Genomic DNA, 19,268 nt, shown 5'->3' with positions numbered 1-19,268 from the left:
TAGTATTATTAGAAATAATAGTTCCATGTCTTCTTTTTTCTGATGTATATGTTTTTTATCTATCGTTCTAGCTTATACATGGTGGCATTTCCCACTCTGCCTGATATTTATCAAGTTTACTAGCGAAGTTTCCGGGTAAGTTCGTTTGCGATTGTCCTTAGTTTTAGAAAAATGAAATATTTAATTAAATAAGAGTGCAATTAAATAATTAAACACCTTCTTATCCTTGGCCCCCGCACCCTCTCTGTGTGCTATGAATCTACAGCCTTTTCTCCCTCCAGTATTCATTTATTACAGAATTAACCTCACCTGAAATCGGAATGGGATTCAGCGGAAGCTTTTTTACACAATTGGGTAGCGGCGCCTTTATAGATTCCCCTAGTAGAGCAAGGCTAGGATCGTCCTCTATCTGGAGTAAATTCCTTGCCATCTTCCTCGTCACCAGCGCCTATCCTCTACTCCATCCTCGATGCCCAGGAATATATCGTTGTAACCATTGCCACTCCTTCGATTTCAGACGCGTAGACTTTTATGCCTTGAAAATTATGACGCTTCTCACCCTGGAAATATGTCCAAAATGGGAACAGGGATTTTCTACTGATTTGCCACACTGCTTGCAAATACATTACATTGAAGTCAGCACACTTATAACCCCTATAATTCAGGAGAGTTATGAACTTCTCACAGAAGTAGTGACAGAGACCGACACGAGAAGGGCGAGGGAAGAAGCAAGGGGGGGAATCGTTGTCCTCCTACGCTAAACGGCAAAAAGCCCCTGGATTGCGGGCCCTCCGCCCATCTCATGGACTGCACCAACAAGCACAAACCTCGATCCCAGCACCCATTCCACACCCCTCTTCCAAAAGACAGGATTATTCGATCGCGAATCTCCTTCCCGGGGCCATTTGTATAATCCTTATAGGGAGACCTCCTCATAGAACTTCAACAAAGACCGCCACGAAATTCAGTATACCCTCCGCCGTTGCTGCAAAAGCGTGCTCACAGGGAAGACACTAGTGGCGCGTATACGCTAGCGATGAGAGTGAAGGCTCTTTACTTACCGATATCATTCTACCGGAAAGCAACCCAGGGCTTTCAAAACCGGAACTTCAGGGCGGCGCTGGCCTGTATATGAGCTATGACTCTCCAGGATATTTTAAATCAATACATCGTCATCTCCAACAGTTTCGACCACCTCATCGCGACTGACCGGAAGAACTTCAGGAACCCGACAACCCTTCTTTTCCACATTGATTCCGTCATCCGAGTCTTCACCATCTATTCCATGAGCCCATGCAGTTCATGGCCCATGCATTAACGATCCTGAATTGACGTCCACCGGTCAAAACCCCGCAACACAGGATCCACCGCGTAGGGGGTCCCTCATCCTCTGATCCCCAGCCGACCAGTAACAAGTGGACACGTCGTCTGTGTTTGGGTGTTGCCACCGAACATCTATACAAAAACTCGACGCTCGCCCGGTGCACTTACGTTTGGATTAGATGCTTCCAAAGGTTAGTTAGTAGTCAAGTAGTGGACAGGAGAGAGGATGGGTTAGTTGAGTTAGTCAGAGTAGTGGACAGGACGTAGGGAGGGAGACAGTGTAGTAGTCAAGAGTACTGGGTACAGGAGAGGAGGTGAGGGTTAGTAGTCCAGAAGAGTGAAGCAGGAGTGAGAGGGAGCGAGTGCTTAGTATTAGTCAGAGTAGTGGACAGGCGGAAGAGGGACGGAGGCGTAGACGAGTTTCAGGTTAAGTAGTCAGAGTGGTAGAGCAGGAGAAGGAGCGGAGGGAGGTATTAGTTAGTCAGAGTAGTGGACGGAGGAGGGAGGGAGCGAGAAGGGTTAAAGTTAGTCAGAAGTAGTGGGACAGGGACGTAACGCTGGAGTGGAAGGCGTAGTAGTCTCAGAGTAGTGAGACAGGGATCGAGGGAGGGAGACAGGTTAGTGTAGTCAGAGGATAGGTGGACAGAGAAGGAGGGAGGAGGTTAGGTTTAGTAGGTCGAAAGGTAGTGGAGTGGAGAGGTTAAATCAGATTGACAGGAGAGGGAGGGGGAGGGTTAGTTAGTCAGATAATGAACAGGAGGAACCCTTGTGGAAGTGATCCCAACCGGCAGGGAGACAGCGGTTAGTTCAGTCAAAGTAGTGACAGGGGAACTATTGACGAAAGGACATCAAGGGTCTAGCTTTAGTCTATTGCAGTAAGTGGATGCAGCACCTGAGAGAGCGCCGACGGGTCCTAGTAGTCAGACTGTTACATAACAGCCCGCCACTCGGACAAGATGCGAGGTGAGGGAGTGCGCAGGGTTAGTTAATCAGTCCTTTGAACTGAACCAAACCGAGCACCAGGCTGATCTGGCTTTCACACCGCTTCCCTTTCCCAGCGGCATCATCACTTGGTGATCACAATTCACCCCCCGCCGCTTGCCCTACGGGCCCACAGAGGTATACTATGGGGCGATGGAGCATGTAGCGAAGGTTGTAAGGACTAATCATTCCACGTTCTGGGAATTGGAAACATACCCATTTCGTCCTATTTGCTGAATTTAGATCAAGGCACACACAGAGACCAAGCACACATAATCCAGACACCTGGCAGAATGACATTAAACGCCCCAACCGAGTACACTTTCGTGACAAACATACTCGTGGTTTCTCCAAATTATAGATGCCTTGCTCCTTGGTTTAATAGCGACTCTCTCTGAACTACACTACCTTACTCTACTCTATCGTGCACTACCTATCACGCATCCCTCCTCCGGCCTCTCCGCCAACTCAAGCGTCATCTAACCCTCTCACCCTTCATACGGTAACCTTGGTAAACACGCCTCTCTCCCGGCCATGTCTCCGTCTTCCTCACGGTTCACACCCTGCACCGCCGTGCCTCGCCTCTCCGCCTCATGCCTTCACTCCCAGCGCGCCACCACCTATCCTGTGCCTTCCCTCCCCCACATCTCCCACCACTGAGAAACAAAATCCACTGCCATCCAGTAAACTGTGCTGCCCAAACACCAACCCGTTTTTCTCAAGAACCTTCTTATACCTTCCCCCCATCCTCCTCCTCCTCCCCCCATCCTATTCTCCCCCCCCCCATCCTCAGATCTCCTCTCCAACCCCGCTTCTCCAAACTACCTACATTCGCCCGCTACGTTTTTCTCATTGTTGCGAACCTTCCATGTCACCCCTAACGGCCCTGCAAAGACCCTTTTACTCATATTCAGAAAGACTCCAGGGCGAGTCTAAGGCGCCCACTGTGTGCCTCTCCATGCCCAAAGACCCACACCAGGATAGGCCAGTAAGTCAATCTGCGTCACCAGTGATCGTTTGTGACAGTGACTCACCATGATTGTTCCCAGTCCAGTTCCACCATCTCCACCTCCTCATCAGACGCAGCACGCGACCGCATCCCCGACAAGTTGCCTGAAAGCCGACCCACGTCATCCTCCGAAGTCCAAATCGAGACCGTCCTTGTCCTATGTACTTGCGTAGCGCATCCTACCATCTAAGCGAGGGGCATGGACTGAGCGGAGACAGACATCTAGTTTCAAATAACTCTAATTACAGACCACAGAGGCATTTCAATAAACACAGCGTGAACTTAACCGACTCTGATACCCACGACCGTCCCAATTAGGCTCCTACTGACAAATGGCGCCTCTCCAGGACCAATTCCCAAGCATGTGGTCCTTGTCGTGTTGTGTCGCGTGTCCCCTGTGTGTGTGTGTGTGTGGTGTGTGTGTCTGTGCTGTGAATGTGTGTAGAGTGTAGGTGTGTGTGGTGCTGGTGATGTGTGTGTGGGTGATGGCTGGCTATGATCCGCCTCTGTGCCGCACCCGTGTGTGGTTGTGTAGTGTGTGTGTGTGTGTGTGTGTGTGTGTGTGTGTGTGTGTGTTCCTCACCTCCTTCCAGATGTGGTAATGACTCAGGAAGCAGCCCACCTCTCCTTTTGTCAGGGTACGGCGGGAGAACGGGTCATAGTAACCAGGCAGTATGTCCACTCCTAGGATCTTTATATCACTGCTGTTCAGAGCTCTGCAGGACACACAGACATCATAGTCTCCAGCTTTCGCTTATGCCAACTCTCTCTAAACCTCCCTCAGAGCCATAGCTATGCCAAGCCTTGCATCCTCACCTAGCCTGGATATCCAGACTGCATTCAACTCTGTTTAGTGAAACGCTGCATAATTGAATCAGGATTCGCAKGCTAATTCTCACCCTCCATCTATGGCGTCCACCACCTTGACATCTATCTCCAGCTCATTGAGAGAATACAGCATCCTGTCTCTACGGTCCTGACGACGACGCAGGTTGATCAGGTACACCTACAGCACGGGACAGCCAGGGTCAGAGGYCAGGGATCAACTCAGAGACACAGTGATCCATAGATTGTGTATGCATATCAGAGGGGTTGGGTCAAAAGCAGAAGACAAATGTCTATCCTGTATGAACTAATAAAGTATATCTTATCTTATATTGAGTGTGAGAGATCATAATACCATTATAAACTGGGTGGTTCGAGCMCTGGATGCTGATTGGCTGACAGCCGTGTTATATCAGACCGTAKACCACWCCCCGTCGGGCGTCATCTATGTATAGTAATTTTACCCCTACCTACTGTACATGTACAAATTACCCCAACTAATCTGTACCCCCGCACATTGACTTGGTACCGGTACACCCTGTATATATCCGCATTATTGTTATTTTATTATGTAACTATTTATTACATTTTTTACTAGTTTATTTAGTAAATATTTTATTAACWMAATTTTTTTTAAACTGCATTATTGGTAAAGGGCTTGTAAGTAATCACTTCACGGTAAGGTCTATACCTGTTTTCAGCGCATGTGACAAATAAAATGTGATTTGATTTGGTTTAAATACCCTACAGCAGTGTTCCAAGCCACTGCTACTTATTTCATCTATTCAGGTATGTGATGAGGAGTTTGGGCTCCTGGCCTTTGTCTCACCTCATCGAAGCCCATGAGGTCTCTCTGTTTGGGGAAAAGGCTCACGTATTTGGAGGGGGCCATGGGGGGGCCATCGACTGGGGGAAGAACATAGAGACGTGGTATTGTTACCGTTATTACCTAGTTATTACACATCTATTACTGTTAGACACCGACTCTTAAATAACTTTAGAATTATGTAAAAAACAACCAAATAAGGTTTCTTACTGGTGGCCTCCAGGATGAGATGGCTGAAGCTGATGCTGTCGTCCTCTATGGTGTGGTGAGGCTTGGCTGGGGCGTTCAGGTAACCATACCTCACCTTGTTACACAGGTACATCTGCACCTCTGGAAACACACAGAACAATCAACTCTGTTATTAAACAGTCTACATGGCCTCGACGTGCCAGCAACATGTTAACGTAATCAGCTAGCCTTTTATACAAGGAACACATTGATTGCACCCCCTGCAGCAGTTAGGGGTGTGGATGTTTACGATAAAACGTTATTAGACTAAGTGTGTGTGCACGTGACTGAATGTGTGTGCATTATAATGTACATGCTGTACTGTRGACCCCTACCTGAGACGCGRCAGGAGAAGGCGAAGACGATGATGTCATCGAAGGGCCAGGAGTAGTCCTGGTGAGGGGGGTGGAAGGCCAGCTTCTTCATGCCCGTCTTCCTCATGTCCAGCAGGAAGGTAGAGTGGACCATGGGTACCGGGTAGCAGCCCAGCCGGTGGCGCTGTCTGGTGGGGAAATACTCMGCTGTACGCCGGTAGTAACCCTGGGAACAGACACACAGGGTACTGGAAATTAGCATAAGCTAAGGTGCGATGCCGCAACGTATCTGACTGTTTGTACATTCAATGTGTCAATGTTTTAATTGCATCTGTCCCCGTGTAAATGAATGATTGAAATGAAAACAATATGGTATTTTACCGCACTTATACAAACCAACTTTCCATTTCACACAATCGTGCCAAAACCCACTGTGCCTACCCATCGTGCCTACCCAAAACCCACTGTGCCTACCCATCGTGCCTACCCAAAACCCACTTGTGCCTCACCCCATCGTGCCACCCAAAACCCACTGTGCCTACCCATGCGTGCCTAGCCAAAACCCACTGTGGCCCTACCCATTCGTGGCCTACCCAAAACCCACTGGCCACCATCGGCCTACCCAAAAACCCACTGTGGCCTACCCATCCGTGCCTACGCAAACCACTGTCCTACCCATCGTGCTACCAAAACCCATCTGTGCCTCCGCAATCGTGGCCTACCCAAACCACCTGTGGCCAACCCATCGTGCCTAACCCAAAACCCACGTGCCTACCATCGTGCTACCCAAAACCCACTGTCCCTACCATCGTGACTACCAAAACCCACTGCCTGGCCTACCCATCGTGCCTACCCAAAGCCCACTGTGCTGGCCGGGATCTTTGCTGTCTTACTTGGGGAGTAATGATCCCGCCACCAGTAGTTGGAGTAGGCCTCCCTGAGAGTCCAGCATGGGGCCCACAACAGACTTGGTTCTCTGCTATCAGAAGGTTCAGCGTCTCTGGGTTTGGTCCAGGATGTTTGTCTGTGTCAGCATTACTGGAGGAGACCAGAGTTGTAATAATATGACTCATTAGATATTTTTCATGCCATGGCTCTGGACAGAGTGTGCGTTGTTGAGAGTGTTAGGGAGATTCAAGGGCACAGACAGAGATTGGTCAACGGATGGACACGGTGTGTTTAGTGGAGAATCAAGGTCACAGACAGATTATGTGTTCAACGGATGACACGGTGTGTTTAGTGGAGATCAAGGTCACAGACAGAGATGCGTCAACGGATGACACGGTGTGGTTAGTGGAGATCAAGGTCACAGGACAGAGATGGTCAACGGAATGACACGGTTGTGTTTAGTTGGAGAATTCAAGGTCACAACAGAATGGTCAACGGATGACACGTGTGTTTAGTGCGGTAGCATATGATGCTACCCTTGTAACCAGAGTACAGAGTAGATTATGATGCTACTTTGTACCCAGAGGACAGAGTAGATTATGATGCTACTTGTAACCCAGAGACAGAGTAGATATGATTGCTACTTGTAACCCAGCAGGACAGAGTAGATAATGATGCTACTTGCAACCCAGAGGACAGAGTAGATATGATGCACTTGCAACCCAGGGAGGACAGAGTAAGATATGATGCTACTTGTAGGCAGAGGACAGAGTAGGTATGATGCTACTTGTAGGCCAGAGGACCAGAGTAGATATGATGCTACTTGTAGGCCAGAGGACAGAGTAGGACATGATGCTACTTGATAGGGCCAGAGGACAGAGCTAGACATGTGACTTGTACCAAAGTATGCTAGTCAGCCCAGCGTGTCTTGGCGAAGTGAGAGCAGCCGTTTAAGTTTCACAGTTATTCATATCGCCCGTTGCTCCAGTATTTAGGCCCCATCTCTCCTGGGGTAGGACCTGTAGAGCAATGGAGGGAGTCAGAACGAGACACGCACACACACCACACCAAACCGACACACACCAACCGACACGCTACACACACACAGACAAGCACACACACACACACACCACCAACCGACACACACCAACACGCGTACACACAACACCAACCAACACACACCAACCGACACACACCAACCGACACGTACACACACACACACACACAGACAAGCCACACACACCAACAGACCACAGACAACAGGACACACAAGCAGAGGCATGCTACCAGTATCATTCCTTGCATTGCTTTTGAGGTACTGGAGAGAAAATTGAGAAGGTGACTTCAGGTCAGTAGTACTGTGTATCAGGCAGGCTCTGTAAACACCAAAACATTTATTTAAGGCTCTCTTTCATTCACCCTGTGCTTAAAGTTACATTGTGTCAAAAATAATAGTTGAGGCACAGCTGTTAGGCCTACTGCTACTTACTGTCTGGGATGCTTCAGGTAAGCTAATACAGAGGTTTATATAAATGAGCTGTGTCAGGGGGTTTTCAGAAGGTTAACACTGTGTCACACACACACACCACACTACAGCATAGAACTTCTAGAAGAAAACATCATCATTACTGAAACTCAACTACGTAGGATGCCTCCATGGGCCTCCATTCCACGTAGTGATAAAACTGGCATGACCTGTCAGCCATTCTCTTCAGAAACAAGCTGTAGTGTTGTCAGCATTGTGATCTGTGCTGCCCTGCGGGACATGGGGACATTAGAGACACTGTCTGACATTGGGACATAGAGACACTGCTCTGACATGGGGAATAGAGACACTGTCTTGACATGGGGGACATAGACCACACTGTCTGACATGGGGACATAGAGACACTGTTGACCATGGGACATTAGACCTACACTGTCTTGACATGGACATAGACAACTGTCTGACATGGGGACATTAGACACCACTGTCTGACATGGGGACATAAAGACACTGGTCTCGACAGGGACTATAGAACACTGTCTGACATGGGGACATAAGAACACTGTCCTGACATGGGGACCATAGAGACACCAAGAGGGACATGAGTCTGAACCACGGGGACATAGAGAGCACTGTCTGAACAGGGGACATAAAGAACTGATCCACAGTGGGATAAGCACTGTGACACGGGGACATAGGAGACACTGTCTGACATGGGGACATAAAGACACTGTCTGACATGGGGACATAGAGACACTGTCTGACATGGGACATAAAGACACTGTCTGACATGGGGACATAGAGACACTGTCTGACACGGGGACATAGAGACACTGTCTGACACGGGGACATAGAGACACTGTCTGACATGGGGACATAAGACACTGTCTGACATGGGGACATAGAGACACTGTCTGACACGGGGACATAGAGACACTGTCTGACATGGGACATAAAGACACTGTTCTGACATGGGACATAGACACACTGTCTGACATGGGGACATAGAGAACTGTCTGACATGGGGACATGGGGACATAGAGACACTGTCTGACATGGGGACATAGAGACACTGTCTGACATGGGGACATAGAAACACTGTCTGACATGGGGACATAGACACACTGTCTGACATGGGAACATAGAGGACACTGTCTGACATGGGGACATAGAGACACTGTCTGACATGGGGACATAGAGACACTGGTCTGACATGGGGACATAGACACACTGTCTGACATGGGGACATAGACACACTGTCTGACATGGGGACATAGAGAACACTGTCCTGACACGGGGACATAAGAGACACTGTCTGACAGGGGACATAGACACACTGTCTGACATGGGGACATAGAGGACACTGTCTGACATGGGGACATAGAGACACTGTCTGACATGGGGACATAGAGACCACTGTCTGACATGGGGACATAGAGACCACTGTCTGACATGGGGACATAGAGACACTGTCTGACACGGGGACATAGAGACACTGTCTGACATGGGACATAGAGACACTGTCTGACAGGGGACATAGAGGACACTGTCTGACATGGGACATAAAGACACTGTCTGACATGGGGACATAGAGACACTGTCTGACATGGGGACATAAAGACACTGTCTGACATGGGGACATAGAAACACTGTCTGACACGGGGACATAGAGACACTGTCTGACACGGGGACATAGAGACACTGTCTGACATGGGGACATAAAGACACTGTCTGACATGGGGACATAGAGACACTGTCTGACACGGGACATAGAGACACTGTCTGACATGGGACATAAAACACTGTCTGACATGGGACATAGACACACTGTCTGACATGGGGACATAGAGACACTGTCTGACATGGGGACATGGGGACATAGAGACACTGTCTGACATGGGACATAGAGACACTGTCTGACATGGGGACATAAAACACTGTCTGAATGGGACATAGACACACTGTCTGACATGGGAACATAGAGACACTGTCTGACATGGGGACATAGAGACACTGTCTGACATGGGACATAGAGACACTGTCTGACATGGGGACATAGACACACTGTCTGACATGGGGACATAGACACACTGTCTGACATGGGGACATAGAGACACTGTCTGACACGGGGACATAGAGACACTGTCTGACATGGGGACATAGACACACTGTCTGACATGGGACATAGAGACACTGTCTGACATGGGACATAGAGACACTGTCTGACATGGGGACATAGAGACACTGTCTGACATGGGGACATAGAGACACTGTCTGACATGGGGACATAGAGACACTGTCTGACACGGGGACATAGAGACACTGTCTGACATGGGGACATAGACACACTGTCTGACATGGGGACATAGAGACACTGTCTGACATGGGGACATAGAGACACTGTCTGACATGGGGACATAGAGACACTGTCTGACATGGGGACATAGAGACACTGTCTGACATGGGACATAGACACTGTCTGACATGGGGTTATAGACACACTGTCTGACATGGGGACATAGACACACTGTCTGACATGGGGACATAGACACACTGTCTGACATGGGGACATAGAGACACTGTCTGACATGGGGACATAGACACACTGTCTGACATGGGACATAGAGACACTGTCTGACATGGGGACATAGAGACACTGTCTGACATGGGGTTATAGAGACACTGTCTGACATGGGGACATAGACACACTGTCTGACATGGGGACATAGACACACTGTCTGACATGGGGACATAGAGACACTGTCTGACATGGGGACATAGACACACTGTCTGACATGGGGACATAGAGACACTGTCTGACATGGGGACATAGAGACACTGTCTGACATGGAGACATAGAGACACTGTCTGACATGGGGACATAGAGACACTGTCTGACATGGGGACATAGACACACTGTCTGACATGGGGACATAGAGACACTGTCTGACATGGGGACATAGAGACACTGTCTGACATGGGGACATAGACACACTGTCTGACATGGGGACATAGAGACACTGTCTGACATGGGGTTATAGACACACTGTCTGACATGGGGACATAGACACACTGTCTGACATGGGGACATAGACACACTGTCTGACATGGGGACATAGACACACTGTCTGACATGGGGACATAGAGACACTGTCTGACATGGGGATATAGACACACTGTCTGACATGGGGACATAGACAAACTGTCAGGCACTAGCATATAGTCGGTATAATGTATGAACTACTTGGTCTGCCTTACGTGCAGGCAAGCACACCACAACTAGGAAATGACATAATTTGCAAGACACTGCAAATCAGACCAACCAAATTGGTCCTACATGTTACACATTCAATGGAGAAAATAAAAATTTTTTCTTAATTTTGGCTATTTTCTACATTGTAGAATAATAGTGAAGCCATTGAATGAGTTGGTGTGTCCAAACTTTTGACTGGTACTGTTTATAAAATATAAAAAAGTCACAAAAGTAATGCACTGGGTCTTTACTAGTATTAGCGGACCGATAGAGACATTTGTAGCGGGAAAAATTTATTTTTTCAGCATCTCTGCTTTGGCAAAAAGGTAGATGTATAATTAAGAACAGTATCTTGCAGGATTCAATAGTTGATCTTGTAAGAGTTGTTGTCCTGTACCATTTCTCTGTGACTGTCATTCTAATGGAATCCAGAAAGAACAAACAGAGGTAGATATGATGCTACTTGTAGGCCAGATGACAGAGTAGATATGATGCTACTTGTAAACCCAGAGGACAGAGTAGATATGATGCTACTTGCAACCCAGAGACAGAGTAGATATGATGCTACTTGCAACCAGAGGACAGAGTAGATATGATTCTACTTGCAACCCAGAGGACAGAGTAGATATGATGCTACTTGTAGGCACGAGGACAGAGTAGATATGTATCCTACTTGTAGGCCAGGAACAGAGTAGATATGATGCTACTTGTAGGCCAGAGGACAGAGTAGACATGATGCTACTTGTAGCCAGAGGACAGAGTAGACATGTGACTGTACCAGTATGTAGTCAGCCCAGCGTGTCTTGGCGAAGTTGAGAGCAGCCGTTTAAGTTTCATCAGTATTCATATCTGCCGTTGCTCCAGTATTTAGGCCCCATCTCTCCTGGTTAGGACTGTAGAGCAATGGAGGGAGTCAGAACGAGACACACACACACACACACCAACCGACACACACCCAACCGACACGTACACACACACACACACACACACACACACAACCACACAGACAAGCACACACCACCAACAGACCACAGAACCAACAGACACACAAGCAGAGGCATGCTACAGTATCATTCCTGCATTGCTTGAGGTACTGAGAGAAAATGAGAGGTGACCTCAGGTCAGGTAGTACTGTGTATCAGCAGGCTCTGTAAACACCAAACATTTATTTAAGGCTCTCTTTCTATTCACACTGTGCTTTAAAGTTACATTGTGTCAAAAAAATAGTTGAGGGCACAGCTGTAGGCTTACTGCTACTACTGTTCTGGATGTTCAGGTAAGCTAATACAGAGTTTAATAAATGAGCTGATGTTCAGGGGGTTTTCCAGTGGTAATCAACTGTGTCAAACACACACCACACGTACAGGCAGCATACTTCTAGAAGAAACATCATCATTCTGAACTCAAACTTACGTAGGATGCTCCATGGGCCTCCAATCCACGTAGTGATAAAACTGTGCATGACTGTCAGCCATTCTCTCAGAACAGCTGTAGTGTTGTCAGCATTGTGATCTGTTGCTGCCCTCGGACATTGGGGACATAGAGACACTGTCTGACATGGGACATAGAGACACTGTCTGAACATGGACATAGGACACTGTCTGACATGGGGACATAGACACACTGTCTGACATGGGGACATAGACACACTGTCTGACATGGGGACATAGACACACTGTCTGACATGGGACATGAGACACTGTCTGACATGGGGACATAGACACACTGTCTGACATGGTGACATAGAGACACTGTCTGCATGGGACATAGAGACACTGTCTGACATGGGGACATAGAACACTGTCTGAATGGGGACATAGAGACACTGTCTGACATGGGGACATAGAACACTGTCTGAACATGGGGACATAGAGACACTGTCTGACATGGGACATAGAGACACTGTCGACACGGGGACATAGACACACTGTCTGACATGGGGACATAGACACACTGTCTGACATGGGGACATAGACACACTGTCTGACATGGGGACATAGAAGACACTGTCTGACATGGGACATAGACCCACACTGTCCTGACATGGGGAACATAGACACACTGTCTGACATGGGGACATAGAGACACTGTCTGACATGGGGACATAGAGACACTGTCTGACATGGGGACATAGAGACACTTTCTGACATGGGGACATAGACACACTGTCTGACATGGGGATAGACACACTGTCTGACATGGGATAGACACACTGTCTGACATGGGGACATAGACACACTGTCTGACATGGGGACATAGACACACTGTCTGACATGGGGACATAGACACACTGTCTGACATGGGGACATAGACACACTGTCTGACATGGGGACATAGACAACACTGTCTGAGCATCGGGGACATAGAGACACTGTCTGACATGGGGACAAGACACACTGTTCTGACATTGGGGATAAGGACACACTGTCTGACATGGGGACATAGACACACTGTCTGACATGGGGACATAGACACACTGTCTGACATGGGGACATAGAGAACACTGCTCTACATGCGGGACATAGACACACTGTCTGACATGGGGACATAGAGAAACTGTCTGACATGGGGACATAGACACACTGTCTGACATGGACATAGACACACTGTCTGACATGGGGACATAGACACACTGTCTGACATGGGACATAGACACACTGTCTGACATGGGGACATAGAGACACTGTCTGACATGGGGACATAGACACCACTGTCTGACATGGGGACATAGAGACACTGTCTGACATGGGGACATAGACACACTGTCTGACATGGGGATATAGACACACTGTTCTGACATGGGGACATAGACAACACTGTCTGACATGGGGACATAGACCACACTGTTGACATGGGAATAGACACACTGTCTGACATATGGGACATAGAGACAACTGTCTGACATGGGACATAGGACACACTGTCTGAATGGGGTTATAGACACACTGTCTGACATGGGGACATAGACACACTGTCTGACATGGGACATAGAACACTGTCTGACATGGGGACATAGACACACTGTCTGACATGGGCGTTATAGACACCACTGTCTGACATGGGACATAGACACACTTCTGACATGGGACATAAGACATTCTGACATGGAAAGACACACTGTCTGACATGGGGACATAGAACACTGTCTGACATGGGGACATAGACACACTGTCTGACATGGGGAATAGACACACTGTCTGACATGGGGACATAGACCACACTGCTCTGACATGGGGACATAGACACACTGTCTGACATGGGGACATAGAGACACTGTCTGACATGGGACATAGACACACTGTCTGACATGGGACATAGAACACTGTCTGACATGGGACATTAGACACACTGTCTGACATGGGGACATAGCACACTGTCTGACATGGGGACATAGACACACTGTCTGACATGGGACATAGAGACACTGTCTGACATGGGGACATAGCACACTGCTCTGACAAGGGGAATAGAAAACCACTGTCTGACATGGGACATAGACACACTGTCTGACATGGGGACATAGACACACTGTCTGACATGGGACATAGAGACACTGTCTGACATGGACATAGACACACTGTCTGACATGGGGTTATAGACACCACTGTCTGACATGGGGACATAGACACCACTGTCTGACATGGGGACATAGACACACTGTCTGACATGGGGACATAGAACACTGTCTGACATGGGACATAGACACACTGTCTGAATGGGGACATAGACACACTGTCTGACATGGGACATAGACACACTGTCTGACATGGGACATGACACATGTCGCAGGACATAGACACACTGTCTGACATGGGGACATAGACACACTGTCTGACAATGGGGACATAGAGACACTGTCTGACATGGGGACATAGGACACACTGTCTGACCATCGGGGACATAGACACACTGTCTGACATGGGACATAGACACACTGTCTGACACATGGGGACATGGAGACACTGTCTGACATGGGAATAGAACACTGTCTGACATGGGGACATGACACACTGTCTGACATGGGGACATAGACACACTGTCTGACATGGGGACATAGACACACGTCTGACATGGGGACATAGACCACACTGTCTGACATGGGACATAGAGACACTGTCTGACATGGGGACATAGAACACTGTCTGACATGGGGATAGAAACACTGTCTGACATGGGGACATAGACACACTGTCTGACATGGGGACATAGAGCACTGTCTGACATGGGGACATAGAGACACTGTCTGACATGGGGACATAGACACACTGTCTGACATGGGGACATAGACGACACTGTCTGACATGGGGACATAGAGACACTGTCTGACATGGGGATAGACACACTGTCTGACATGGGACATAAGGACACACTGTCTGACATGGGGACATAGAACACTGTCTGACATGGGACATAGACAAACACTGTCTGACATGGGACATAGAACACTGTCTGACATGGGGACATAGAGACACTGTCTGACATGGGGACATAGAGACACTGTCTGACATGGGGACATAGACACACTGTCTGACATGGGGACATAGACAAACTGTCTGACATGGGGACATAAGGCAGTGAAGCATAGAAACACTGTCTGACATGGGGACATAGACACTGCTGACATGGGATAGACACACTGTCTGACATGGGACATAGAGACACTGTCTGACATGGGGACATAACACACTGTCTGACATGGGGACATAGAGACACTGTCTGACATGGGGACATAGACACACTGTCTGACATGGGGACATAGGACACACTGTCTGACATGGGACATAGAGACACTGTCTGACATGGGGACATAGAACACTGTCTGACATGGGGACATAGACACACTGTCTGACATGGGGACATAGACACACTGTCTGACATGGGGACATAGAGACACTGTCTGACATGGGGACATAGACACACTGTCTGACATGGGATAGACACACTGTCTGACATGGGGACATAGAACACTGTTCTGACATGGGGACATAGGACACACTGTCTGACATGGGGACATAGAAACACTGTCTGACATGGGACATAGACACACTGTCTGACATGGGGACATAGAGACACTGTCTGACATGGGGACATAGACACACTGTCTGACATGGGGACATAGACACACTGTCCTGACATGGGGACATAGAGACACTGTCTGACATGGGGACATAGACACACTGTCTGACATGGGACATAGACACACTGTCTGACATGGGGACATAGAGACACTGTCTGACATGGGACATAGAGACCACTGTCTGACATGGGGACATAGACACACTGTCTGACATGGGGACATAGAGACACTGTCTGACGATGGGGACATAGACACACTGTCTGACATGGGGACATAAGAGACACTGTCTGACATGGGACATAGAGAACACTGTCTGACATGGGGACATAGAGACACTGTCTGACATGGGGACATAGACACACGTCTGACATGGGGACATAGAGACACTGTCTGACATGGGGACATAGACACACTGTCTGACATGGGGACATAGAGACACTGTCTGACATGGGGACATAGACACACTGTCTGACATGGGACATAGACACACTGTCTGACATGGGGACATAGAACACACTGTCTGACATGGGGACATAGACACACTGTCTGACATGGGGACATAGACACACTGTCTGACAATGGGTTATAGACACACTGTCTGACATGGGACATAGACACATGTCTGACATGGGGACATAGACACACTGTCTGACATAGGGACATAGACACACTGTCTGACATGGGGACATAGACACACTGTCTGACATGGGGACATATGAACACACTGTCTGACATGGGGACATAGACACACTGTCAGGCACTAGCATATATCGGTATAATGTATGAACTACTTGGTCTGCCTTACGTGCAGGCAAGCACACCACAACTAGGAAATGACATAATTTGCAAGAACTGCAAATCAGCACAACCAAATTGGTCCTACATGTTACACATGCAATGGAGAAAAATTAAACAATAATCAATATGACAGAGGAGATCCCTAATAAGTACGGATCCCCTATGAATGCAGAACAGGAAATCACAAGTGGAATCCGTGAAATAAGCCTATTCTCTGTGTAAAGCAATCCAGTAGCCTAACATCAGACTGTAGCAATAAAGCAGGGTGTCCCAACCCACTCCTTGGCCCCAGAACTTTTCACATTTTTGGGTTTTAAACCCCTAAACTGGCATACCTGATTCAATTAGGGAACTAACTCATCAAGCCTTTGACTAAAATTAATCAGGTGTGCCGAATTGCCAAGGGAGGTAGGGGTTCTGAGGCTGCTGCAGCACCCCTGAAAAGTGTTTTGTTATAAAAAAATATATATATATATACTGTACCTGCAAAAGATTTGGACACACACCTACTCATTCCAAGGTTTTTCTTAATTTTGAGCTATTTTTTCACATTGTAGAATAATAGTGAAAGCCTATTGAATGAGTTGGTGTGCTTCCAAACTTTTGACTGGTACTGTTTATAAAATATAAAAAAGTCACAAAAGTAATGCACTGGGTCTTTACTAGTGATTTAGCGGACCGATAGAGACATTTGTAGCGGAGAAAAATTTTATTTTTCAGCATCTCTGCTTTGGCAAAAAGGTAGATGTATAATTAAGAACAGTATCTTGCAGAGATTCAATAGTTGATCTTGTAAAGTTGTTGTCCTGTACCATTTCTCTGTGACTAGTCATTCTAATGGATCCAAGAATAAGAACAATCCCCTGTCCTTTTCTCTGTGACTGTTCATTCTAATGGAACAGAAAGAACAATCCCCTGTCCTTTTCTCTGTGATCTGTCATTCTATGAATCCAGATAAGAACAAAAAATCCCATGTCCTTTTCTATGTGATGTCATTCTCAATAGAATCCAGAAATAAATAAACAATCCCCTGTCCTTTTCTCTGTGTACTGTCATTCTAATGTGAATCCAGAAAGGAACAACCCCTCTGTCCTTTTCTCTGTGACTGTCATTCTAATGGGAATCCAGAAAGAACAAACCCCTGTCCTTTTCTCGTGACTGTCATTCTAATGGAATCCAGAAAGAACAAACCCATGTCCTTTATCTACTGTGACTGTCATTCTATAATAGAATCCAGAAGAACAATCCCCTGTTCATTTTTCTCTGTGACTGTTCAATTCTCTAATGGAATCCAGAAAGAACAACCCCCTGTCCTTTTTCTCTGTGACTTATATACATACTAATACACAGAAAGAACAAACCCTGTCCTTTTCTCTGTGGACTGTCATTCTAATGGAATCCAGAAAGAAACAAAACCCCTGTCCTTTCTCTGTGACTGTCATTCTAATGGAATCCAGAAAAGAACAAACCCCTGTCCTTTTCTCTGTGACTGTCATTCTAATTGGAATCCAGAAAGAAACAACCCCCTGTCCTTATCTCTGTGACTGTCATTCAATGGAATTCCAGAAAGAACAAACCCCTGTCCTTTTCTCTGTGACTGATCATTCTAATGAAATCCAGAAAGAACAAACCCTGTCCTCTTTCTCTGTGACTGTCATTCAAATAATAGAATCCCAGAAAGAACAATCCCCTGTCCTATTCTCTGTGGACTGTCATTCTAATGGAATCCAGAAAGAACAACCCCCTGTGTCTTTCTCTGTGACTGTCATTCTAATGGAATCCCAGAAAGAACAAACCCCTGTCCTTTTCTCTGTGACTGTCATTTCTAATGGAATCCAGAAAGAACAAACCCCTGTCCTTTTCTCTGTGACTGTCATTCTAATAGAGAACGGCAGAAAGAACAATCCCCTGTCCCTTTTTATCTCTCTGTGTACTGGATTCTCATTACTACATTCCGCGAAATTCCAGAAAGAACAACCCTGTCCTTTTCTCTGTGACGGTCATTATAATGAATCCAGAAAGAACAAACCCCTGTCCTTTTTCCTATCCTGGTGAGAATCTTGTCATATCAATGGATCATCCAAGAGAAGAACAAACCCCGTGGTGCCTTGTCTCCACTCGTGACACATAGGTCATTTCATAATATGAAGAGTCCAAAGAAATGACGAGAACTTACAATCTAACATCCCTGATGTTCCTTTTTCTGATCTGTGACTGCTCATTCTCAATGAATCCAGAGAGTAAAAATGAACAATACCCA

The 19,268-nt window shown here is 47.2% G+C and overlaps 1 protein-coding gene across 1 annotated transcript in view; it reads right to left on the bottom strand.

Annotated features, from left to right (window-relative positions):
* LOC111980056 (probable inactive glycosyltransferase 25 family member 3) overlaps positions 1–6,252 on the bottom strand; it is a 17,793-nt gene extending 11,541 nt beyond the window's left edge. The window contains exons 1-6 of the mRNA XM_070449768.1: positions 6,229–6,252; positions 5,528–5,732; positions 5,175–5,294; positions 4,968–5,044; positions 4,213–4,319; positions 3,897–4,029 (exon numbers count right to left, since the gene is read on the bottom strand). Of these exons, the coding sequence (XP_070305869.1) occupies positions 3,897–4,029; positions 4,213–4,319; positions 4,968–5,044; positions 5,175–5,294; positions 5,528–5,732; positions 6,229–6,252 (666 nt within the window). The remainder of the gene's footprint in view (positions 1–3,896; positions 4,030–4,212; positions 4,320–4,967; positions 5,045–5,174; positions 5,295–5,527; positions 5,733–6,228) is intronic.
* Positions 6,253–19,268: the final 13,016 nt, after the last annotated feature.

Source organism: Salvelinus sp. IW2-2015, linkage group LG20 (assembly GCF_002910315.2).
Source record: "Salvelinus sp. IW2-2015 linkage group LG20, ASM291031v2, whole genome shotgun sequence".
NCBI lineage: Eukaryota > Metazoa > Chordata > Actinopteri > Salmoniformes > Salmonidae > Salvelinus > Salvelinus sp. IW2-2015.
This window is presented reverse-complemented; position numbering and strand designations above follow the sequence as displayed.